The sequence below is a fragment of the Benincasa hispida genome, chromosome 9, assembly GCF_009727055.1.
Source record: "Benincasa hispida cultivar B227 chromosome 9, ASM972705v1, whole genome shotgun sequence".
Taxonomy (NCBI): domain Eukaryota; kingdom Viridiplantae; phylum Streptophyta; class Magnoliopsida; order Cucurbitales; family Cucurbitaceae; genus Benincasa; species Benincasa hispida.
In genome coordinates this window covers 40922610-40949966 of record NC_052357.1, presented here as the reverse complement: position 1 = coordinate 40949966, position 27357 = coordinate 40922610, and the positions used below count along the sequence as shown (strand labels likewise).

At 34.6% G+C, this 27357-nt stretch overlaps 1 protein-coding gene across 1 annotated transcript; it reads left to right on the top strand.

The window, feature by feature from the left end:
• The first annotated feature begins 7125 nt into the window (after positions 1-7125).
• On the top strand, positions 7126-23369 carry LOC120084749 (hydroxypyruvate reductase). Its single transcript, XM_039040571.1, has 10 exons — positions 7126-7271; positions 7367-7494; positions 9397-9541; positions 9636-9763; positions 14066-14137; positions 16250-16367; positions 16437-16543; positions 17001-17042; positions 17144-17356; positions 22861-23369. Exons 2-10 carry the CDS (start codon positions 7375-7377, stop codon positions 22927-22929), a joined length of 1014 nt encoding a protein of 337 aa, XP_038896499.1. The 5' UTR covers positions 7126-7271; positions 7367-7374; the 3' UTR covers positions 22930-23369.
• Positions 23370-27357: the final 3988 nt, after the last annotated feature.

Sequence of the window (27357 nt, the reverse complement as noted above, 5' to 3'; positions counted from 1 at the left end):
GGACTGTTGTCAAGAACATCCTCAAGTATCTTCAGAGAACGAGGGACTACATGGTTGTGTATGGTTCGAAGGATTTGATCCTTATAGGATACACGAACTCTGATTTTAGACTGATAAAGATTCTCGAAAATCCACTTTATGATCAATGTTCACTCTTAATGAAGGAGCTGTAGTATGGCGAAGTACGAAGGAGGGGTGCATACCACACTCCACCATGCAGGTAGATTATGTTGCGGCTTGTGAAGCTGCTAAGGAGGTTCCTGACTGATTTGGAAGTTGTTCCAGACATGTCTACGCCAATTTCCCTTTATTATGATAATAGTAGTGTTGTGGCAAATTCTGGAAAGCCTCGGATCACAAGCGCGACAAGCATATTGAGCGAAAATACCATCTCATCAGAGAGATTGTGCATCGAGGGGACATGATTGTCACGAAGATAGCTTCGGAGCACAATGTTGCTCATCTGTTACGAAGGCTCTCCCGACTACAGTGTTTGAGGGTCACCTACAGAGCATGGGTCAACGGGACCGACTGCGGCTGGACTAGGGCAAGTGGGAGTATTGTTGTACTGGGCCTTTATACCCTAGTTTATTATTTTGTACTTGTAATTATCTTGTACACTCCCCTAGCTTTAGGACAAGTAGAAGATTGTTGGGGTTGATGCCTAAATCTCATAGGGTTCTGTAGTTTGTAAACCTGTATGAACAAACTCTTTGTGATGTAATAATATGAGATATTTTATTCACTACAGTCTCTGAAATATGAGATATTTTAGTTTCATTGACCACACACTAATAAACTAAGATCCTTGGTTGTCGTTGTAACTTAAGCATGTACGTGGAGACATACAAGTGGATCGTGCTTTAAGTGATAACCTAAATGGTCTGTAGTACATGGATAAAGGAGGGAAACCTTATCCTGGTGACACTGCGAGTGTGGCCTGCTTTGTAGATGTTACAAGTGTTGTAAAGTGCTACAAATGGTCTGATCCTGACCATTCATGTATTAGACATGTGAGCGAGGATGCTCTATACAAAGAAGTTTATGTAAGACCGGAATAACTCCGTTCATGACAGAGACTTTCATTTCACTACAATGACCATAGGTAACATGACCTTAATCCTGAGTGAGTTGTTAGCACCTGCCTATGAAGGCAGTCCTTTGATTTGCATGGGTGCGAGTGGCCAAATCACCAACTCAACTACCACTTTGGGAATTCGTTTGATTGGGGAGCTAGAAACTCATCTACATAAGACGGAATTCATTCCTTCCCCGAAGCAGGGGTAAGTAGATAAATTGTTCCATTAAAGGCGGATTCCGAAGCTTGAACAATGTGGCGCCACACCTTCTCTTGGCCCGAGAAGGATTTACTCATAGTAGGACATGATGTATTGTTCATTAGAGGAATCAGTGATACTTAAAGAGTTAGATGTAACTACAGGGGCAAAACGGTAAATTGGTCCAGTTGTACTTAGAGCGTTTTGTGAAGGGTCATCGTACTATTGATTGGTTATATCGAATGGACACAAAAATATATCTGTAGCGCAAAGAATGCAGCTATCGGTCTTTAGTGGAATGTTCGACAGTTAATGGATGGTAGATATCGTGATTAAAGAGTTTAGTCAGTTATTCACGTACTGTTGAAGCTTCAAGCTACAGATCCATAAGGTCCCCTTGGTAGCTCAATGGATTCATGTTGAGAATTAGTTTTTGGGTTAGTTTGAAGTGTTCAAATTAACAAGAGGGAATTTGATTATATATGATATAATTAAATTGCTTCAATTATATATGATATAATTGATTTGATGTATTAGATACATTAATTGGAGGAATTAATATTAAATGCCATAAAGGAGAATATGATAGGTTATGAATATAATATTTATTTAAAATTAAATCAATTATGAGATAATTGGTTTCGGTTTTTTCTCCTAATAACCAACTTAGTGGGAAGTTGTAATAAGTTATGGTAACTGATGGATAAAATGAAAATCGTTTTCAGTTTTTCATAATCGAACGCACATTAACCAAAAGCTACACAATAGCTTTGAGAGAGTAAATGATCGAGTAAAGAGTATACTATACGATAGTTGCTCGCTGCTACACGATCGAGTACCCAAGTCTACACGATAGACTCTTGCCTTCTCCCACTTACTCGATCGTCTACACGATCGTTCAATTCCTTCTTCCCTCTACCAAATCCACACAAAGCCCATAACTCATGGATTCCCACACCAAGAATACCGAGATAGCCTCATGGTAGTGTCTACTTGTTGTTCAAGGGTTGAGGGTCGAGTGTTACTCAATTGTGTTCGAGGTTATTCCAGAGGCGTTGCCTTCGTGCTGTTGAGCGTTCGTGCTGTTGAACGTTCATGCTGTTGGAACAAGGAAGTGCAAGAAGAAAAGGTTCTTCAAGGGTATGTTCACTCGATCTCTTGTATTTTCTTCTTGAAACATGTTGTAATTTAAAAGTTTATGCATAACTGTTGCTGTTTGATTGTAAATTCTTTCACAATGGGATTTGGAACGATCTACTTCCACTCATTGGTTCTTTTTGTTAATAGTTTTTTCTGGTGATATTCTATCTTTCTAAGAGTCAGTACTACCCTCTACCATGCAGGCAGAGTATGTAGCGGCTTGTGAAGCTGTTAAGGAGATTATATGGCTCAGGAAGTTTTTGACAGATTGGAAGTTGTTCCTGACATATCAAAATCCATCACCCCATATTGTGATTAAGTGGTGTTGTGGCGAATTTCAAGGAGCCTAGGAGCCACAATAGAGGAAAGCAATTGAGCACAAATATTATCTCATCTAGGAGATTGTGAATCGAGGGGACGTGATCGTCATAAAAATTGTTCAGAGCATAATGTTGCAGATTCATTTTCAAAGGCTCTAATGTCATAGTGTTTGACGGTCACTTGGAGAGTCTGGGTCTACGAAACATGCAACATTCAGTCTCATTTTCAAACTAAATGTTCGTGGTTTTATAGTTTGTAAATCATTTGTACAAATGAATTATTTATTTAATAAAATAAAGTGCTACTTTATTTAACATTTAGTTTGCATTAACCCAAAACCAATCAACTAAGATCCCAGGTTGTTTATCCTAAGGTAGGATTTTAAACTATATGGCATACGTTATGCAACATATAAAATTTAATCATACATCACATGCATAAATTAAATAAACAACAAAATAGACCTTAGTTGGGTAGCCCTAAGGTAGGGAAAAAAAACAAAAACAAAAGAAAAACTCTTGCGCAGTTCCCTCTAGTGAAACCTCGTAGTCACGTCCAACGTACCAATGCACAACAACTATGGCACATCAACACTTGATCACTCAGCTAATGCACGCAATTCCCAAGTGCTGCTAACACGACCACCTAACGCAACATGCACGATCACTCAACGCTGACTACATGATCGCTCAACGCAACAAATGCTACTTGCACGATTGCCTAGCACGACATGCACGATCGTCCAACATAAGGCGAGCAATTGATAGACAGTGATAGACTTGTCTTCTTCTTCTCCTTTATTTAAACAACAGTATTCTTATAAAAGGTAGAGTTAGAGAATCATGAAGAGTAAGGATGGTGGGAGAGTTACTTGAGTAACAAGTATAACTATAGCAGTAGAGATCCTCTTTAATAGAGATAGAAGTCTATCAATGATAGATACTAATAAACTTCTATCAAGGTTTATCACCAGAGTTAGAGAAAAAAGTTGCAATAAATGAAAAGTTAGAGGAAGTTTTTTTTAAAATGAAAGTTAGTTGGTGAAGAAGATGATGCAGTCAGTTTCGGTCATGATTTTTTCCGTTAGCAGGCGATTAATCGCAGGTCGGGTCTGTACATTCATGGGTGGGCTACTTGTCCTCTGAGTTCGTAGATCGTGAGGGAGTGGTGTCTTCGCACGCATTTCGTGAGGTAGTTTAGCTAGGCTTTTTCGTCAATTTACATGGGTTTTATTTTATTATTTAATTTGTTATAGGTTGGATTAATAGTTTACTATTTTGTAAATATTTTGGGCTTCTTTCTTATATTTAAAAGACCCCAATTTTAAAATATTGTTTACAAATCAATCAACAAATTCAATAAAATAAATAATTACATTTATTTAATTAGTTCTGATTCGTAAAATGGAAATCAACATACATTTTAATAAAAATGTTATTAAAATATTCTAGTTAAATAATTAGTTGTATTGATTTTGATAAATTAATATCATTCAGTTCTTATTAACTAAATATATTCCAAATAAAAAGCAAATGAATGAGGAAAAAGAGAAAACTCACCCTTTTTTCATATCCCTTATTCATGGGAAAATAGAGTGCCTGGGAATACAACATTCTCATGTCCAACCTATAAAACTTGTACCAAACAAAGGTCTCATAGCTCTTGCCACATCCTCAATTCCAAGACCACTATGTAATAGAAGGATAGAATGATATTTTTAACTAGAAAAAAAATATCTTTTTGGTCCATAAGTTTTGAGTTTGGTTTCTATTTGGTTTATAAATTTCAAAATGTTACGCTTTTATGTTGGTGTTGACAATCAACAAGCGGAAGCAATTTGGATCTTAAGCACTCTAATTCCATCAATTTTAGCAATCAAATCAAAAGCATGCACGTATTAAAGAAATAGTGTTTCTGAAATTCAAAAGAATTCTCCAAAATTCAACAACTCCTTGCTCGAATTTCTTCTTCAATAGTTTATAGACCACCAATTTAACTTTCCTATTATCCTCTAGGTCCTTAAATTAGATTGTAGGATCCAAAATGAACTATAATTGTAGGGATTTTTTGAGTTTGGATGAAGAAGTCCCGAATATTTTTCAACCCTAGAGAAAGAACTTTTCTTTCTCTTAATTCAACAGTCTCTCCTCATCTTCTCAACAAGACAATTCAGTCTCTTTGTAAAAATCAACATGCAAATCTAATTTGATGTCAAATTGACACCAAGAACTCATGTACTAAATGGAGAATGAAGTGGTCACTTTAGTGGGAAAATCCTACTTGAATTTAAAATCAATTTATAATTATTTTTCTTTGAAATTCATGAAAAATAAATTTAATTTTATAAAATACTTGATTCATTAATCAATATTTATATATATATATATATATTAATTTTAAACAAAATCGGTTTTAAATAATTAATTAAACAATTTTAATTTAATATCAAATATAAATCATTAAACCACTAATACCATAAATATGAATCTTTATTCACATATTTAATATTTAAATCATACTTAAATATTCTTATATTCTCCAATTTTGTTTAATTCGATAATTAAACGTATAATAACTGATTCTCTTTTTTCAAATTTGAAATTTTCAAATTTACTCATTATGCTATTTTAAGGTTTAATTCGTGTATGAGCTAGTAAGGGACCTAATGAACCTACAGATCATGGGCTCCAACAATCCGAGATTAATTGGCTAAACTCTTTAAACCAAATAAATCAACATTTGTTAATTACCAGGCCACTCCACTAAAGTCCAGTAGTTACACTCTCCTTATTGCAGATATATTTCTATCCAGCTGATATAACTGTAATCAGTAAGTCACCCATTCACAGGTTGTTCGTAATAACGACTGGGTCAAAAGTCGTTTTCCCCTCGAGATTACACCTTGCTCCTTAAGTTTCACTGATCCTTTAATGAACAATTGGTTTGTGATCCAATTATCAAATCGAGTCCCTCTTGGGCCAAAAAGAGGGTGGGGCCCTTGTTCAAGACCCGGAGTTAAGGGAACAACTCTCTAATATCCCTAAAAGCGGATAGGAGCAAATTCCATCTTGCACCCTATGTGTCCACCTATCTACCCGGTCTTACCCCTGAAATGGGAGGCTTATTGAGTTGATGTTATTGGGTCAACCCTCACCCATACAAATCTAAGGATAATTTCGAATAAATAAGAGTTCGTAGTTAGCTCGAGATTAAGGTCAAGTTACCTAGGTCACTGCTTTGAAATAGTCAGTCTTATACAATAAACGGCGTTCTAAAGTAAGAGTGACTCATTTCTTGGTCCGGTCTTATACAAACTCTTTACATATGATGCCTCCACTTGTCTGTCTCCACATGAACGATTCAGGATCAAATCGTTTGTACTAAATACAAAGTGGACTGCATCCAATAGTGTCCCCAGAATAAGGTACCCAACTTTATCCGTATACTATAGACTGTTTTAGCTATCTACTCGAACTTGATCCACTCTTATGTCTCCACATAAAATCCAAATACTCATGTAACAACCATGGATCTTAGTTTATTGGATTTAAGTTCTTTCTAAGATGAAATGAGCAATTCATACATTCAATAACAACTTTATTAAATATATTGAATAAACCTGAATAACATCTTTATTGATAACTGAATAAGTTTATTTTACAAACTGCGAGTTTTAGGACATACAACCTAACAATTTAATCTTTAAGTTCTGGGTTTGAATTTAATTTAGTCCCTAGGTCCCAAAAAGTTACAATTTTATATTTGAGATTTGAGTTTTATTTTAATTTGATTCTTAGGTTTCAAGATTTACATTTTTAATCTCGACTTTTCACTAAACACTCAATAACAAAAATTGAGCTTGATCGATGTTGACTTGTCCCCATGCTTGATATCAATAACATTGAATGTTGATGGTACATGATTAGTGGAGAATAAATGTTGACCGAGAAGAAAATGGAGTATTTATGTTACACTCTTTTTTATATTCTTAAATGTCCGGATTCGTTTACATACACCTAAATTAATGTTGCGAGACAACAACCGATCCTACAACATTTGAATGTAAAAAATAACTCATGGGATATTTTCTAAGTGATTTGTGTTGCATTGAATGAAATATTCTAGTTGTTAAAAGAGGTAGGAGAAAAGAGACAAAGGAAATATGGAAAAATATTTGTTTGTGTTATGAGTTAAGCCAACAAGAGCATGACTCAACTACCATAGTTGTTCATACTATCAACTTCGTGGTCTGAGGTGATTTCCCGTCTCAAATTACTTTAATTACAACACCTTTGAAAAAAAAAAAAAAAGTGATCATTTAATATTGACCCAAATCGAATGTTCCATATTTCACATATCCCAAAATCGTGAAAAAAAAAAAAAAAAAAACATGACTTAAAAAAAGATGTCAATTTGATATAAGTTTTTGGATTTTGGATCATCTCTAAGCAATCTCCCTTTAAAGAGGTTATCGTGAAGCTCAATAGTCACGAAATCGACTGCTGTCCATTCCATTTCTTTTGGTGTGTTCTTGTAAGTTATAGCGATCAGTTTTCTTTTTTCTCTCTTCTCTCTTCTCTCTTCTCTCTTCGTTAACTTTCAGCTGATCTGCGATGCATTTCTCGTAGTGTTGAAGATGGAAAGAACACATGAGGATAGCAGCAATGGTTTAATCCGTGTTCTCTTTTGTGGGTCTCAGTTTGCTAGTTCTCATAATTATACCAGAGAATACTTGGAAAAGTATCCGTTCGTTCAGGTACAATGAATAATTTTCATTCAATATTCTTTCTCTCTGTGAGTATATTGTGTTGTGCTAATCAACTAATGGTCAACCAACTCAGGACTTTGAATCTGCTCTTCAGACAGTTATTAGTTTCGGCAATGTGTCAATATATTTTAAACTTAGGTTATTGTTCAACCATATTTTTGAATTGGAACTCCTTTTTCAGTAAATTTTTTGTAATTCTCTTCCTATGGTTTTGTTTTGGATAATCGAGTGTTTGGGATAGATTGCATATTCCTTTTATAATTCTCTAAAGAAGATTCGTTTTGTTGTTCCTGCTATTCTAGTGTTTGAGCATTTTGCTATGAACCCCTTTTTTATATTCTTTGTATAGGAAGATTTTGGTTTGTTTCAGAAGCTATATACAAAATGTTTGTTTTGTATTTATATCTATATTTGTTTTTTTAACTTCTTGTTAAGATTTGTAATTGAATCAATGGTAAAGGTTAACGTTAATTAACATTGTTATGCATATTGAAATCGTGGTTCATATAACGTGATTTTGGAAGAATAAACAATTTAATGTTTTTGGGTTCTTAGTTCAAATAATTTTTTAGGTACTCTTTCCAGACCAATTGGATTCTTAATGCAACTCTTTGGTTCTCTTGTACTTTTCAAGTTCTTAATGGAAAACACGTTTCTTAATAGAAATAAGGACACTTTGAAAATGAGTTTAGAGAATAGTCAATCAAACATGTTTTCATAGAACGTTTGTTGTATAAAATAGAAAATATTTTCAAATTGTTTCTCAAACTCCTACAGGGAGTGAAAAAGTAAAGAAAAGAAACGAAAAGAACAACCAACCAAACTGAGAATACAAGCTCTCCAATCCCAGCAGAAAACCAACCAAACCTTAGGCAGCAGTCACTGATTCCTGTACAAATCCAGAACAAAAAAAAAAAAAAAAAAAAAAAAAGAGAGGAGCTTAAAACAAGATCCACCTCAGAACACCAACACAGAGATAGAGCAACATGAGAATCCACAATGAAAGCTCCTCAATAACTATGGTGAACCCTTAGGTTTTATTTCATAGAGATTGATTCTGAAATCTTCAAAATAATGTAAAAGATCTTTCTATGAAGCAAATAGAGGCAGGACAAAGAAATTCATTATTCATAGGATGAACCTTAGCAAGCTCAATGTCTTCCAAATTGGAATGCTCATTATTAGAAAGAAGAGATATAACATATTCAATCCATGGTGGTCACCTACCTAGGACTTAATATCCTACGAGTTTCCTTGAAACCCGAATGTTGTAGGGTCAATCGAATTGTTATGTGAGATTAGTAGAGGTGCGTGTAAGTTGGCTCGGACACTCACGGATATCCAAAATATAAAAAAGACATAATATCTTCAAAAGACTCTTCATCAACTCTCAAGCTTGGATGGCCATTATATTAACAAATGTTAGAAGCAAAACAACTAATACTCATCATCCTCTTTGAAAATCTCATCAGCGTCATTCTTCAGAAGTTTTTAAATGGAGTTGTCATTTGTAGAGTAATTTTTCTTTATTTATTCATTACTTTTTTGGGGTAAGAAACCGAACTTTCCTTGAGAGAAACGAAAGGATGTACAAGGCCACAAGAAAAAAAAAAAAAAAACAAATCCAACAAAAAAGAGAGACCCAGACCAACTAAAAAAAACTGTAATCCAGTAAAATCATTTGTACAGTGAATATACCATGAGAAAGAGGGAGATTAATCTTTGAAATATGAAGATTTGCTTAGCTTTTGGAATTGAAAAGACCTAGTTGCAACATAATTGGATGATGAGATAATCAGATTTATGTTTATATATATGTATTATAATCTGTAAGAAACGAATGCTGCCCTAATCTTTTGTTAATCATTTTCATTTATTTAAAAATGGTAGGTTGATGTTGTTCCATCTGAAGATGTACCTAAAGTTATTAGTAACTACCACATCTGTATTCCTAAAATGATGAAGTTTGATTTTGATTTGATCTCTCGAGCAACCCACATGAAGCTCATAGTGCAGTTCGGTGTTGGCCTTGATGGTTGTTACCATGCTCTTTCCTTTTCAACATGTGTATGAGCCTTTTATCCTTTTTTAAAAAATGAAATATATATTTATGAACTTAATAATTGAAGGTGTGGACGTTGATGCTGCCACAAAATTTGGAATCAAAGTTGCGAGGATACCGAGTGGAGTAACTGGAAATGCAATGTCATGTGCAGAAATGGCTATATACCTAATGTTAGGCCTTCTTCGCAAGCAGGTAAAATTATATTTGTCCTGGTTAATATCTTCTGCTCTATGTTATTAGAGTCTAGGAGAGTTGCTTGCTGCAATGTGAAACGCTCTTGTATTTTAGTCATGTAACTTGAACTTTCTCAAAGTATATTAATAAGCTGTACAAACAGTTTCTCATTTATTCAGTTTGTTATAAGCTAAGTTATAGTCCCCTAGATAAAGGATGGGTGAGAGTCTTGGAGATGGCAATGATAGATGTTGGCAATTCCAATCAAATCTCATCAAATTTGAGTTCAAGGCATTTAGGATTTCTTTTGGTGTAGAGTTCAGGGGAGGAAGGGTTAGGATGGAGGAAAAGGAGAGACTTGTGGTTTCAATCTGTGTTCAATTAGTTTTAGCTTGTTGGATTGGCCAGTGGAGTGTATGAAATCTGTCAATAACATGTGATTTCTTTAAACATTTTTTCTTAAGATTATTTACTTTGATTGGAGGAATCCTTTAATGAGAGAGAACTGTTGGATATATGCTTGATTAACTTGAAAGGAGGTAAATGTATATTAATACGCGAGGGTTTGATAGGTTGGAGGAGGATGGAAACTTTCCTAGGGAGTCGATGGAGGAGAGAGTTTGAAACCCTTATCAGAAGAAAGGACATGAGCTTGAGATAGAAATCTGAGTCCAAGTAGATAAAGGAGGGGGATGAAAATTTCTCCTCTCATAATGTGGTGAGATGAAGGAGGTATAAGAATTTGATCAAGTTTCTGGAAAAGGGATTTCTGTGAAGGAGGATTGGGAGATTGAGGAGGAGACACTTTCTTATGTTTCCAAACTCTATGCCTCTCTTTTGATCTCTAGACCATTTGTGGAAGGTTTAGACTGGAGTCCCATCTTGAAAAGAGAGAGGGAAGGTTTGGAGTTTTTTTTTTTTACCTAATTAAAATTTAATAAGTGATCTTTAGCTTTGATGTGATTAAATACCCTGAACTAGATGGCTTTACAATGGCCTGTTTTTCAAGATAATTGGGAGTACATTAAAGATGATCTTTGGAAGATGTTCACTGAGTTCCATGAGAGGGGTATTATTGATTTTGGGATGAGTAAGACCTTTGTGTGCCTTGTTTCTAAGAAAGATGAGGCTAACAAGGTTAAAGACTTTAGGCCCACTAGTCTGGTTACGAGTTGATGTAAGATAATAGCTAAAACCTTGGGCGATAGATTGAGGGTTGTCCTTCCCAACACTGTTTCCAATTCTCATGGAGCTTTTATTGTAGGAAGGCATATCTTAGATCAAGTATTGATTGCTATGAAGCCATTGTAGACTATAAGTTGAGAAAAGAAGGATTGTTTCGATGGTCGACTTTGAGAAAGCCTTTGACCGCATGGATTGGATTTTCGTTGGTAAAGTATTGGAAAAGAAAGGGTTTGGGTTTAAGCGGTGAACTTGGAATTGGAATTACAGTAGGTTTGCAAATTAGAGGTAAGATGTTTGCTTCTAGGGACCTTAGACTAAGGGACCCTTTATCATTTATTCCTTTCATCCTCGTGGTGGATGTTCTGAATAGGCTTGTGTTGGTAGGAGTAGAGAAGGGGGCGGTAGGTTTTAAGGTGGCTAAGGAGCCTACTCACTTGACACACGTTTAGTTTGCAAATGACACTTTTATTTCTTTATTTCTATTTCTTTTTCCTTCTTGGTTGGAGCTGGAAAGTTCTTTTGTTAATTTAAGGAGTACTTGTTTTTTTAAGGTAATTCTGGCCTTAAGATTAATAGGGGTAAAAGTTCTATTATATGCCTCAACTATTGCCCTTCGAAATTAAGTTCTTAGGTGTCCATGGTTGATTCGGTGGTGAGACATTTCTCGTCCTATCTTGGGCTTTCTTTCTGAGTAATTTCCAGAGTCGGGCTTGTTAGAGTCCTGTCTTAGACAAGATCTAGAAACGGGTGTCTATGTGGAAGCATGCCTATTTCTCAAAAGGAGGAAGACCCACTTTTATCCAATTGGTGTTGAATGGTACCCCAACTACTTCTTGGCCCAATTCAGAATATCGTTGTCTGTGAGTAAATTTCTTTAGAGAGTGTTAAGGAACTTATTGTGGGGAAGGGTTGATGAAAGGGGAGTGTTTCATTTGGTTAAGTGGGAGTTAATGGTGAAGCCAGTGGAACTAGGAGTATGGGGGATTGAGAGCCTGAAATTCGTATGAAGTGTTGCTGGCTATATTGTTGTAATGATTCTTCATGGAACTTGGTGCTTTGTGGTACAAAATTATTGTTAGCAGATATGACCCACACCCTTCTCCCTTCTGAGTGGGTGGCAAGTAGTGTGGTTCTAAGAGGACCTGGGAAAAGCTTGTAAAAGATTAACTCCAAATCAATCCCCAATTAGCTCAAATTACAACTCAAAATAATCCAAATCAAGCATTCTTAAGTAGCTAAAAAACAAAGTGAATCAAGGTTGTATGTTTTGCATACCCTCAGCCATCAGAATGTTGAATTCCAGCTGTACAACCAGCCACAATCAGCTTCAATTATCACCCAAAATCAATGGCTACTTTCCTTCAATGGATGGATTATTGTGGCATTAAATTTTATTTTCTTTTTGTAACTTTTAGACCTTTGAACACATTTCCCTTTAATTTCTACGTGCTGTTGTATATATGTTGAGAATGATAGAAATGTCCAGTATCTTGATTGAGGTTATAGATGAAGGTACTATTACCAAATGATCTTGATCATCTTTTTTTTTAAAAGGAAAAAAGAAAAAACAATCTTTGGATACATTTCATTAGGTCATTTTTTGGAATGAAAGAAACCAAGGAATTTTTCAAGATAAGGAGCAACCTTATGATAGGTTTTCTGAAAATATTGTCTTTGGTATTCACTTGGCAATTGGTGGTTGTATGTAATTCCTTGGGATCAGAATTTTCTCTCCCTTTTGTAATTTTAGCCAATCAAGGAAATTGTTTCTTATAAGTTACAAAAAATAAGAGCAATACTTGGATGCAGCTTGAAAAGCACCAATCTTTGTGCATCCCATTCTAATCATACTCTTCAAAAATACTTTAAAAAAGAAGTAAGAAAAAATTTTATCATATGGCAAACTATAATTGGACAATTAGATAGGATGCACAAAGATGTTTGTAGCCTCTAATGCACTAAGTATTTTTAAAAAATAATAAAATAAAAAATCTACTAGGTTTCTTGTTTGTTAATTTATGTCGAGTAATGGTTGGTTTACAAAATTGAGTGTACTTTCTTTTTTGATGAAAAACAACCACTTTCATGGGGGAAAATGAAAGAATACACGGACATACAAAAAACCAAGCCTACGAAAAGAAGGGATCTCTTTACAAGAAAGGACTCCAACTATACAAAATCATGACTATAGAATAATTATAAAAGACCGTCAAAATTGAAGCTCACTGAGAAACATGAAAGCGAACAAGAGACCATAAATCTCTAGGATGTCTCTCAACACCCCTAAACACTCTATTGTTCTGCTCGCCCCATAAGACCCATAAAACCGTGCAAACACTAGCAAGCCAAAGAAAATGACCTTTTTCCCCAAATGGCGGATTGTGGAGGAACTCCTCTTTCATAGCACTGACATCTCTATGACAAACACACATAAAGCCAAATGTCTGGAAAAAAGAATCCCACACAATGTTGGCAAACCCATAGTACAAGAGAATATGATCTAGGTCTTCCGTCGCCTTCCGACAAAGAATATAGCAAAAAGGCCCAACCAGCAATGACAGCTCCCAAACAAGCCTGTCCAATGTACTGATATGGCCATGAAGAACCTGTCAAGTAAAGTATTTCACCTTCCCAAAAGACCAACATACCTAAGGAAAGAAGGATCAATCAGACATTGAAAGAAAGACTTGTACAAGAACCCGCCCAAAAGATTGGGGTTCCACACTCTAACATCCCTTCTCCCAACTCTAAAGGGGCGACTCTCAAGTAATGAAAGAAGAGTAGCCACATCCATCATTTTCCTATTAGAAAGGGCACGGTGGAACCCAAAGGAAAAAGAACAAGAACTCCCAAACCACACAAGTAAATTAGCAACAAAATGATTGTTGAGAGAAGACAAATGATACAATCGAGGAAATAGCCCACAGAGAGGTCTCCCCCACCCAGTGAGCTTCCCAAGTATATTTTAAATTTGGGGTTTTCTTTGTTTCCTTAGTCTATTTTCAGAATTGTGAATTTTACTCTTTTTTTTCTCTATGTTATGCTATTGTCGCTTTTCATTAAGTGATTCTTTTTTTTCTTTTTTTAAACTACTCATTTATTTCATTATATGTGTGTATGGTGTGTATTTTTCAGAAAGAGATGCAGATTGCAGTTGACCATAGAAAGCTTGGAGAGCCAACTGGAGATACACTCCTTGGAAAAACAGTAACTCTCGTTCTCTTTCTCACTCTTTGGTCAGCCAGAGAAGCCACAATTTCACAAATTTCCTAAATAATCTAAAATGATTAGTGGTTTGCCTTTAGGTTGTTATCATTGGAATTCCGAGGCCTTTATACTTTTAGCCTAGCTTTAGGTCGTTGAAAAATCGTTGCAGTGACTAGTCCCACAGCAAAACAAACTAATGAAGCTAACTGATATGCTAGGTAGCCTAAATTCATTGAATAACTCACTAACTAATTAACTAAATCATATAATAATTACAAAGATGCTCCTAATGAGCTTACTTCAATTCACCTTTCCTCCAAAGAAGGAAACTCAACGATGGAGTTTCATTTAAATTTGGACAACTCAATCTGCAACCAAATTCTGTTGGTATGCACACATATCCCGAAGTCTCATCTCATGATGCAAAACTTAGGTTAAATCTTTGCAATAATAAACCATTTACTCTAGCTTAAATATTTGCAATAACTCTATAACATTATAGCACATCTTAAAAATATTAGCCAAACTAGTTATAGCCTATAGGAAGAAACAAAACCAAACTAATGCATACAGGATTTCACATAACTACTAGACAAACTTACGACAGTGTTGTCTGCTATTGGCTTTATGAAAGTCAAGATTTTCCTATAGGAAAAATAAAGGAAATAATGAGCTAATATACTAAGTGATTAGTATTTATAAATAAAATATTATTTGAAGAAAAAAGTAAGTGCTAAGAGCTATACTACAACTTTTAAGAATGATAAACAAATTTGGTCAAATAATGGTTAATCTTCCCTTAACCATGAATTTGGATAAACTTATATTTTGATGTATATTTCAGGAACTTTTTCCTAGAGCAAGAGAGTCTCATTTGGATTGCAACTCTAAAAGTTTCTACTTTTTATGACCAAATTATGGGAAGTTAATGCCTTTGATAGCAACAAGGTCTCATAGGACCTTACTTGAATAGGGTCTGTCTATAGGTTGTACACCTGTGTCCTTGAGTTCTAAAGCTAGTAACAAGGTCTAATGTATGTTGAAATACCTTTTAAGTGGATATATGGAGAACACAAAGGGGATGCTTCTTCTTCCTCCAAAGAAAAACTGAGTGATTTTTGGGGAGACCAGGAAGATAGGAAAAGTACTTTGGGTTATGTTTTCATGCTAGGCCTGGTAGCTATTTCATGATCTTTTAAGAAGCACTACAACTTAAGTTGATTATGTTGAAGCAATGGCATGTGCTTGTCAACAAGTAGAAGCTACAGTTGTTTATTGTATAAAAATTAAACAAATCGTCAATGCATTTAAAGCTCTAATTTCAAATTTATGATTAGAACAAAATTAGAGGATATTTGAAAACAAGCAAATTCGTTGGTTTGATCGTTCTGAATAAGCTAGACTCAGCTTCTCAATAGTGTTCTTTTTCCAAGTGCTTCGTTGGTTCCCTTATAACAAAACATTTGTTTGAATTGCAAGCTTTTGTCTTTACATTGTAATTTTGTTTTATTTGTATTTGTTTGTTTGATTCTCTTTCACTCCCTTTTTTGGAGTTTATAATCTTTTGAGCATCAAACTCTTTTCATAATTTAACATCTTTTCAGAAAAAAAAGAAAAACGAAATCAAGTTCTGAAAAAAAAGAAATCAATGGACAAAGGACACACATCAACAAAAGGTATCATTAATCAAAAGACCTTGCAAATGAGGAGTCATTAGACTGAGCTACTAACTACTACAAAAGTGAATAAAAATTGCTAGTATTTTTGTAATTTTCGGCATTTTAGAATTTCAGAAGGAAACCTTTACTTTAGAAGTTTTCACTAATCTACTTCAGGGAGATTGTTGGAATTATTTGAATAAGTAAAATTGCCCTAATCAATAGCCTTCTCCTGTTAGTCAACATGACTTGTACCACACTCAGGCAATAGTTGACTTTCGATGACTTTTTTTGCAATGCGAGCATGAGTATAGCTCAAGCATTCTTATTTTTTCTGAGAGGTCATAGGTTTGGCTTCATCAGTCATCACATTAGTGATGTAATATTGTCAATGAATTTTATTGAAGTCATTGTTTTGTCAACCTTTAAAAGAAGTAAATTTCTACTTTTGTAGGTTTTTATCTTGGGCTTTGGGAACATCGGTCTGGAATTAGCTAAGCGCTTGCGCCCATTTGGTGTAAGAATTATTGCCACAAAACGCAGCTGGACAGAAAATTCTAGCCAGTTGAATGGTAATAATAGCAGATGATACTTTCACTTTTTAATCTCTTACTCATTGGGGTCGATACCATTTCATAAAGGTGCAAGTGATGATCTTGTTGATGAGAAAGGTGCTCACGAGGACATTCACAAATTTGCCAGCATTGCAGACATTGTTGTTTGTTGTTTGTGTCTCAATAGTGAAACTGTAAGACTGCATCTTTGGTTACTTTGTTCTTGCCTCTGTATAAATGATCATTGTAGAAACTGCATTTTACGCGGCATCATTATATATAGATTGTCAATCTCCTTAATTAGTTTCTGGTTCCCATCGCTGTTGATTGAATATCCATATGCTTCACTTCTATATAAAATAACCATACGCCCTCTCCCTTTTAAATACATGACTTTTGTCAAATGATATTTGCATCTTTTGCCTTCTAAAAGCTTTGTGCCGTCAAGGCTTTGAACTTAAAACATCTAAACCGTTCCATTTTCTACACATTCTGTTACTGCAATTTTATGTCCTCTACTTTGTTATTTGGTTAAGCTAAATCGTTATGGGAAATCAAGTACCAAAGTTTCTAGTAGTGGTTGTTTTGTCAATACCTTCCAGAAACATTAGTGACTTATTTTCTGAACATGTCTAGTGATTCTACTTTCAGGTCGGTGTCGTGAACAAGTCATTCTTATCTTCGATGAGAAAGGTTTGTGGTTCAAGTAGTAAAATGAATTAAGTACCAAAAATTCTCGAATGCAATTTTTACTTATATATTCTTTATGCTTTAAATTTAGTGTCTAATTACAGGGTTCACTTTTGGTAAACGTTGCTAGAGGTCGTCTCCTGGACTATCAGTCCACTTTACATTCCCTTGAGTCTGGTCACTTAGGTGGCTTGGGCATTGACGTTGCTTGGACTGAGCCATTCGACCCCAATGACCCTATTTTGAAGTTCAATAATGTGATCCTCACTCCTCATGTTGCTGGAGTTACCGAACACTCTTATCGGTCCATGGCTAAGGTATTCCATTGGTATTTTTCTAATAGAATCGTGACAATGGTTTTGTTTATTGTGGTTCTTCACAATACATTATTTAAGCCTTTTCATAAGTTCCTTATAGTAAATATTGAAAAGCTGATGTAGTTCATTAGTGTAGCCTAGCACAGATAGAATAAAGGAGAAATATATAATCTGGTCCCTACTGTTTGTCTTCTTCTCAAAATTTTGTCCCTAATCTTTCAAGATTTCAATTTCATCTTTTATGTATTTAGAGTGTCACTATGGTTGAGCATTAGAAAAAAAAAATGATGTGTGAATTTAAACAATTGATTTTTATGAAGTTATCAATTTAATATAATAACCTTTTTAATGGGTCCACTTTTTACAATAGCAAGCATTTTGGATTGGGTTAGTTATGGCATCTAGTTTTTCAATTTTATGTGTGAAAAATAGGATAGTTCCAACTTCATGTATTTTGACTTGACATCATCCTTTTATCAATAAAATTTAATGTTGTGTAATAGTAATGAATTAGATTTTTTTTTTTTTTTTTTTTTTTTTAGTTAAGAACAACTGCTTTTGTTGAGAAAAAAAAAATGAAAGCATACAGGGGTGAACAAAAACACACCACAAAAAAAACCCCATCTAAAGGAAGGGTTCCAACTAAGTAAAATGTTTCCTATAGAATAGTTACGAAAAAGCTTCGAAATCGAAGCCCAAAGGAACACATGAAATCTCATCAAAGACCACACCTCACAAGGTTCCCTGTCCCTCCCTCTAAACACTCTATCATTCCTCTCCCCCCAAATATCCCAAACAACCGCACACACCCTAGCAAGCCACAAAAAATGGCATCTCTTTGAAAGCCAAATGAAGGAGGAACTCCTTGATCATCACACGAACATGTCTTTGTCCAGAACTCCTACAAAAAGAAACTCCATATAGTCACATACTGGCAGTCCCAAAGGAGATGATTCAGGTCTTCCTCCACCTTCTGACAAAGAATACAGAAAAAAAGCCCCACAAGCGAGGTTCTTCTCCTAATAAGCCTATTAAGAGTGTTCACACGACCAAACTAGACTTACCAAATCAAGAACCTGACTTTCTTAGGTATTGCTGAAAAATATTATTTTCTCTTAGGAAGAAAGGGTTTCTTAAAATAGAAAAAATACTCAATTACAAATAAGGAAAGAATAAAATATAGGAAATATAGTACAATAAATACAATAGAGAAGTTTACGATAAAGGAAATAATCAACACTCCCCCTCAAGCTGGTTTGAAGATATCATTCATGACCAACTTGTCAATCAACTTGTTGAATTGCCACTTTGGAAGAACTTTAGTTAACACATCTGCAATTTGCTTTGCTGTCGGAAGAAAGGGAATGCATATTATTCTTGCATCAATTTTCTCCTTTATGAAATGTTTATCAACTTCAATATGTTTCGTCCTATCATGAAGAACTGGATTGTGGGCAATGGAAATTGCTGACTTGTTATCACAATAGAGTATGGGCATTGTCTGAGAGAATTTCAATTCTTCTAATAGTCTTTTTATCCATATGCCCTCACAAATATCATGGGCTAACGCCCTAAATTCTACTTTAGCGCTACTTCTAGCAACCACATTTTATTTTTTACTTTTCCATGTAACTAGATTTCCTACAACAAAAGAACAATAACTCGAAGTGGATCTTCTATCAATCATACTGCCTGTCCAATCAGCATCAATGTAAACCTCGACATGTAGGTGATTATGCTTCTTAAATAGTATACCTTTTCCTGGAGTACCTTTCAAATATCTCAAGATTCTATAAATCGCTTCAAAGTGAACTGACTCAGGAGCATGTATGAACTGACTTACCATACTAACTACAAAAGCAATGTCGGGACGTGTGTGAGAGAGGTATATGAGTCTTCCCACAAGTCTCTAATACTTTTCTTTTTCTTTTTCCTCCTCTTCCGTTGCAACTACCAATTTTAAATTCTGCTTGATGGGAGTTTCTGCAATCTTACAACCAAGTTAACCTGTCTCGTTCAGTAGGTCAAGAATATACTTCCTTTGGTTGACAAGAATGCCACATGTAGACCTGGCAAGCTCCATGCCTAGGAAATTCCATAAGGTTCCCAGGTCCTTAATTTGAAAATCATTAGCAAGGTTTTTCTTCAAGATATTCAGTCTTGTCTCATCATTACCTATAGGTATGATGTCATCAACATACACTATCAAAACGACCATCTTACCACTTCCAGTATGTTTATAAAACATAGTATGATCAACTTAACTTTGATTGAATCCATAGCTCGTGACTCCCTTTCCAAACCGTTCAAACCATACTCTAGGAGATTGTTTAAGCCCGTATAATGATTTCTTTAACTTGCACACTTTGTTAACCCCAAGATCCACCTCAAAGCCAAGTGGCAAGTCCATAAATACCTCTTCTTCAAGATCCCCATTGAGAAAGGCATTCTTAACATCAAGTTGATATAGAGGCCAATTAAAATTAACTGCAACAGACAACAAAATTTTGATAGAATTAGTTTTAGCTACTAGAGCAAATGTTTCTTGATAATCAAGAGTGAACCCCTTCGCAACCAATCTGACCTTTCAATACTACCATCAGCTTTACATTTTATAGTGAACACCCATTTGCATCCCACTATTATCTTATCTTTTGGTAGTTCGACTATGTCCCATGTGCAATGTTTCAGCGTATTAATCTCTTCCATCACTGCTAATTTCCAATTCAAATCATTTAGGGTCTCCTGTATATTCCTTGGAACAAATAGGTTGGTTGTTTTGGATGTGAAGGCTTTATTGCAGTATTTTCAGTCACCAATGCAGAGCATTCAACTGAATCAATATTTTTTTTTTTTGCAAATCATAATATTCCTATGACTTTCTTCCCTGTGAACTTCTGAAAAAACATCATTAATAGTTGGAAGAGTAATTTTTCCAAGTATTCTATCTCTAACTTCATCAAACTCAACATTGAGGCCGAAAAGAAATTTGTAAATACGACCATCTTCAACAGTTTTCCTATAATGCTTTCGGTCCTTTGTAGACTTCCACTCATACGTATCAAAGAGGTCAAGGTCTTACCAAATCTTTTTTATGGAGGTAAAGTATTATGTAATTGAGTTAGTTCCTCGTCATATATTACCCAATTTCAAGTTCAACTCAAACATTTGTGACTGGTTGCCTAAATCAGAATACATCTGAGTTACACTATCCGATAATTCCTTGGTAGTAGAGTGACACATGTAGTTACAGTCGATGTCTTCAACCATGGAATCGACAAGTCAAGTCACAATCATGGAGTTTTCAGCGTCTCACTCGACGAATCAAGGGTCGTCTGGACTAGGGGCAGTTTTCCGTAATGTAGCCAATCTTCTCTTGTCCACAAATATACATCCAAACACTTTGGGACTAACGAAGAAAATTGTCCCCATTAAATCGAATGGTGGTTATTTGGACGGTGGGATTGGTTGAATGGATACGATTGTCGCAAACTTTATTGATGGGTGCCTTAGTGTCTGACATATTGCTGAAGAAACAAAGACCCAAAAATAAAACCAATAGATCTGGAAAAAAAAAAAGGAAAAGAAAAAACACTAAACAGAGGCTAAACAAACCAGCAACTTGATGAGACAACCAGCGGACGGCGGCGGAAAAGGTGGTCGGTGATGCAGACTAGGTCAGACAGTGAAGACAACCTACGGACGAGCATCAAAACTAAAAAAAAAAATGCAACCAGAAACGACTGGGATAAAAAAAACGCTTGACTGGGATGTGATGTCCGACAGAGATGCGACGTTCGACAGTGCTTCAAGTGACCGACAACGGTGGTGAACTAACGAAGACTGATCGGCGGCGGCAGTAGCTGTGTCAAAAGGTAGGGTTTTTTTAGGTTTCTAAAAAATTAGGGTTTTTTGGGTTTTTAGGGTTTCAAAGCCTTTGATGCTCTGAGAAAAATATTATTTTCTTTTAGGAGGAAAGGGTTTCTTAAATAGAAGAAATACCTAATTATAAATAAGGAAAAAATAAAATACAACAAATATAATACGGTAAATACAATAGAGAATTTTACAATGAAGGAAATGATCAATAGGTATCATAATCCTCCAAATTACATCAAACACAGACACCCTAAAGGGAGAGGGATCCGATAACAATCTGAAGAAGGATTTACCAGAAAACCCTTCACTAGGATTCGGACTCCAAATACGAACATCCCGTATCCCTTCCCTAAAGATGCATGCCTCCAAAAGAGAAAGAAGAGAAGCAACCTCCGTCGTTTCCCTATTGGACAAATGACGACGAAACCCAAAAGAAAAGGACAGAGTTCTCAGACCAAATCAAGAAATCCGAGACCGGGCGGTTTTTAAAGGCAGATAAATGATAAAGATGTGGAAAGACAAAAGAAAGAGCAATTTCCCCACCCATTAATCTTCCCAAAAGTACGTATCCTTACCATCCCCCACATCACACCTAACAAAATGAGCAAAAGTAGGAAGCTCAACCAAAATTTCTTTCAAGGATTCCGATGTGTGCCTTTATAGCCCCTTTCTCCACCCAATCAAAAGAATGTGTGCTTGCTCACAATGATCCTACGCCACAAAGCCTCAGGTAGCCAACAAAACTCTTTTGCAAGTCCTCAAATTACCAATCTCCAATCCCCCCTAATGCACAGGACGTCCAACCGCTTCCCAGCTCTCCAAGTGAGAACCCTTCCCTTCATCATCCACACATTCCCAAAGAAAGATATAAAATAGAGTAATACTTGGTTGCAGCTTGATATCTTTAATGATATAGTAAAAAAATATTTTTTTTTTTAAAAAAATGTTATGTGGCAGATATTGATTGGATAACTTGGTGAGCTACACAAAGTTGGGTGCAGTCTAATAAAAACCTAAATATTTTTCTATAAAATATATGAATAAATAAAAAATGAAATTGAAACTCATAAATAAATTAAGGACTAAATTATATGTTTTAACCTAGAGTGAATATATTATAGCATGGAAACATCCATGTATCTTTAATTGTTTAGGAATTTTTAAGTTTCCTCATGGGAAATTGGTTGTCATTAATTCAGACCTGTTTGGCATTTTGATTGTGATGGGAATCTACTGTTTATTTATGAATGTGATGTTTTGGTAAACTGCTTCAATGTAGAGGTTTTGGTTTTAAGGAATGCTGAAAGCATCACATAACAGTATCTTTAACTCCAATGCTGATACAAGTCGTTATCACTATGTAGTATACTTCTAAATTCATAATCGTAACGACTGTTACCGTTACTGTCAGGCAAGATCATGTAACAGCATGTTATTCGCTTTATAAGACATTATAGACCTTATCAACATTTCTTTCTATTAACATTTCTTTCTTTCTATTATTGATGGAGTTGCGAATGGCGAATGTTATTTGAAACCTTGATTTTGCCTTTTTCATTCTTCTGAGTCATATTGTCATATAACCAATTAACAGAGGATTGATATGCTCTCTACATGAACTGCAGGTTATAGGGGAAGTTGCCCTTCAAATTCATGCTGGATCTCCCATGACAGGGATCGAGTTTGCCAATTAATTTGTTCCACCTGACCAGCCAGTACAGAATAAAAAATTATTGTCCTTTAGAACAGTTTCTTCTAATTACAATAATAACAAAATGTTTCTGAAACTCCATTCCCATTGAGTTGTCATGTGTGTATACTGATATCGCTATGTCGATCACCTCGATGACCGCCAACCGCCAAGACTTCCATTGTCATCTCTGTTGTTTTTTCTTTGCTGTCCACATTCTGTAGGGAACTGCTTCCTGTGTTTCGTTTTCGAAGTGTTGTGAGATTATGCAGGAACAATGGGGTGCTCGGGATTTATCAAATTTTGGATTCACAAGAAAAAAAAACAAGAGAACTGGGGTGGATAGGAATGAAGTTCCAAGGTTTCCCCCTGTTTCCTGTTCTAATCAATATGTAGTTTACTTTTGGAATAATAATTCTAGAACTATGGTAGTTTAGTTCAAAATGGTATTTTATAATGTGAGGTAGAAGGGATGGCAATGGATGAAGTCGTGAACTATTTTAAAATGTTCTAAAATCTCAAGAATTACTATAACCTCAGCTCTATTTATCGGTATGAACAATTGAGGTTACATTTACTTTCCAATCAATCGTAATATGAAAAGTGAGACTCATTTAAATATGTTTTCAGAAAATTAGTTAACAATATTTTGTGAATTATGAATAATATGAAAAGTGACTTATTTAAATATGTTTTCAAGAAGTTTTAATTATGGAGCAATAAACATGATCTGAATGTATTCTAGACATGAAAATCAATTTATCAAGTCAAATTTGATTTTAAAACACAATTGAATTTTCAACTAATATCAAACCAATAAGGTTAAAATATTATTTTGGTTAATGAACTTTCAATTAGCCAATTTAAATCTTATATTTTCAATAAATTTTAAATTTAGTCCCTCAAAAATTTAATATTTACCGTAATTGGTTAAATAATAATAATAATTTTTATTTAAAGAAATACAATATTTGAGTATGTTTATATCCGGCCCAGAATCCAATGAACCGACGGTTAACCCTCTTTTTTTAGTGATTGCCATACAGAGACAAGTTCGCGCTTTTTCCTTAGAAGGAAGGTCCTCAAAGCCTCTTCATTCCAATGATCATGATGAAGAATCCAATAGCTCCTCTCAGGACCCACAATCATCGAGATTTGAGAAAGATTTTAAACCGACGGGTTACCTACTCTTAACGGTCAAAGCGAACCCTTTCATTCCGAATTAAAGAATTCGAAATGAATCAAATCTCCCCAAGTAAGATTCGAACCTACGACCATGAACCATAAAAGAAAATACCGACTAAACCGATCACAGGAATACCAGTTACAGTACCTATTATCCAAAGAGGAATCCTTCCAGTAGTCTCAAGGAGGTTTGGAACCCTCATCGCGAATTTCATGTGGGATATCCACCAAAGGATACCAAGAATGGACACTTTTGTTACTGTGGAGTTGATTTACATACGCATCAAAATTTCGGACAAAGACACTTCCCAGCTCTTGACTGAACCCTGAGGTCCCCGAGAGCTCGATGGTAGAGTGGTCAGTATGATGATCAACTGAGAGGGACTAGGTTCGAATCCCTTTCACCTTCTTCCAGGGGACGAGCTTGCTCTTCCGTGGAATTCCTATAGTTTACGAGGAAAAGCACCTCCAACAGGCTAGGGCCATCTACCTACAGCTACCGGGCCTCCACTTCCATTCCATGGATGACGACTCCCCAGGGCTTCCACCTTACGCTCGAAGAAGATTGAAAGGGCCACCCTAAGCCCATGAGTGCTCTACCTCGCGGGCCTGCGGAAAAATAGCTCGACGCCAGGATGATAAAAAGCTTAACACCTCCAATTCTTATTACTTTTCAATATCAATATGGAAAAAAAAAATGAAAAATGAAAAGGTCGTCTTATTCAAAACCCCTTCATTTATAATAAAAAGGTTATTATAAAATCAACAATAAACTAGTAATAGGGATTAAATTTAAAATTTATTGAAAATATGGATACTAAAATCGGATAGTTGAAGGTAGTACTAAAATTGAACAAATTTCAACGTATAGAGACCAATAGTATTTTAATCAATAAAAAATTGAATTTAAAAAGACAGAAATCAACTCATAAGAGATCCAGAGGAAAAAATAGACAAGTTCAAAATTTTATGACTTAAAAGTGGCAAAAAAATATATATATATATATAAACAAATGAAAATTTGATTAATGACTTTGTAACATAAAAACTAAAAGACCAAAATTGAAAATTTTGGAAGTACCATATCTTGATTGAACTAAACAATCAATATAAATAAACTAACAAAACACACTAATTACAGTATAGCAAAATAATTAAATAAAACCACTATTTAACCAAGGTTTGATTAATTAATTTAAATCTAAAAGAAGCTAGATTTGATGGGACTACCAATTTGATATTGTATTGTAGATAGGGTACCATATAAAAGTAGAAGCTGTGTATTGTTTGAGAGAGAGAGAGGAAAATATGAAAGTGCTAATAGTTCATAATGCTGTATGGATAGTGGTGTGACAATGGCTAAAAGTAGTGTATGCCTTCCCCATTCACACATACCAAAAACCATATAGTGCATTATATTCAACATGTCTATTAAATACACACAAAAACCAATTGGGTATTGAATCCACCAAATAAAATACATGCCTTCTTATTTCCATTTCAAATCATTCTTGACTTTTATTTTATTATTGTTATTCTTTACCATAACCAATGAGAAAATTTTCATGTTCTCTGACAATACGAGCACATAATTCAAATTAATATTAAACTTTTATTCTCGACATTAAAAGTTCGATTTCTTCACTTACACATTGTAAAATAAATAAATAAAAAAAATGTCCCCTAAATCCAAAATGATAGTTTTTTATTGTGTCTAACTGTCTTAATATTTGGTTATTGATTTTAAAAAGTAATTCTCATGCCACTAGTAAGTGGAAGTAATAGCTCAGCTAATATATATATGTGCTAGCAAATAAAGAGATATATGGTTTAAATTCCTTACCTCTTTTGTACTAAAAAAAAAATTTGTTCCTCTAAATTAATTAGCAAAACTCTTTATATCAACAACTTTTTAGTGGAAAAATAATTTTGGTCATGTCAAAAATACTCTATTTATTTTTTTTTTTTTTTTTTTTTTTTTGTGTGATCTATTTCAATCTTCCAACTTTAGTAGAAAAATTCGTCTAGTCCACGTTGTTAATATTGTTTTTCTTCCTTTTTCAATATATCTCTACTTAATTGAAAACTCAAAACTTGATGTGCTATATTTATACATGTGAATGCTTTGAAACCATCTCATGACACTTCCTGAAACAGATGTTTATGGCTATAATTCGAAAACACTTTCACAGAAGGCAAAAACACATCTTGATCTACTACTACCAACATTTTATTTGTGGAAAAGCACATTCATGATGACAAAAGTTCTCTGTTAAAGTTGTTTTTGGAATCTTTTTGGTATAGCTAAAAAATACTTTTTACTTCCAAAAGTTCCTAACAAAAATTTTTATGTTGCCTACAATTCGAAACTAAAGAAACTAGAGATGCTTTTCAAGGAAGGAAGCAACGGTTTAGGTTTAGCATAAATATTTTCAGGCGTTTAGTGCACTAAGTTGATTATTACGGTCAGTAATGATTAAAATTAGTGGGTTATAATAGTTTGTAGGTTACAATAGTATATGTTAGGACTCAGACTATTTTTGGTCTAGATTATAATAATTTGTGTTTGAGGTATAAATTATTTTAATTTAGGTAAGTAATAGTAAACATTGTAACAAAGAGAAAAAAAAAATGATGGTTAGGAAATAGTAAACACTCTAACAAAGAAAAATTTGTTATAGTAATACCATAGTTAATTCTAGGTTATAAGAGTTGAAAACACCAACTATTATAATTGGAGTCCAAACATGGAGACTCCACTCTCTTGAAGTTAGGGAACCAAACAGCCCCATGGAATGTATTTGGCATGCAAAGTCGAATTTAGTTGAGTTTGTAATAATTTTTGGTGGGTTATAATTGTAATTGTATGTGTTTGGGGTGTAGTGTTTTGAGTTGAGTTAGTTTAGGAAGTATGTGTTTGGGATACAGAACTGAGTTGGGTTGAGTTATTCGTATCTAGGTTGAGTTATTCGTATCTGGTACGATTTTTTGTAACTTAAAAAAGTATGCATTTTTATGGTTTTTATTTTTATTTTTTTTGTTAACTTTTTGTTCCACCATTCAATTGCACACTTACTTTTCCAATTTTTTAACACTCATTTGAGACGTGAACTCAATAAATAAAAATAAATATTATATTTTCTACATCTAACTATTGCACTTGATGTAGACAAAGTACTGTTATTTATATAATCAACAATCCTACAACATACTTAACGATTCGTGGAGCATATGAGTTAAATATGCA

Bases quoted from the DNA above. Each gene is read 5' to 3' on its own strand.
- LOC120084749 (XM_039040571.1), top strand. From the start codon at position 7,375: ATGGAAAGAACACATGAGGATAGCAGCAATGGTTTAATCCGTGTTCTC. The intron at 7,495-9,396 runs GTACAATGAATA...TAAAAATGGTAG, and splicing joins AAAAGTATCCGTTCGTTCAG to GTTGATGTTGTTCCATCTGA. The intron at 9,764-14,065 runs GTAAAATTATAT...TGTATTTTTCAG, and splicing joins TAGGCCTTCTTCGCAAGCAG to AAAGAGATGCAGATTGCAGT.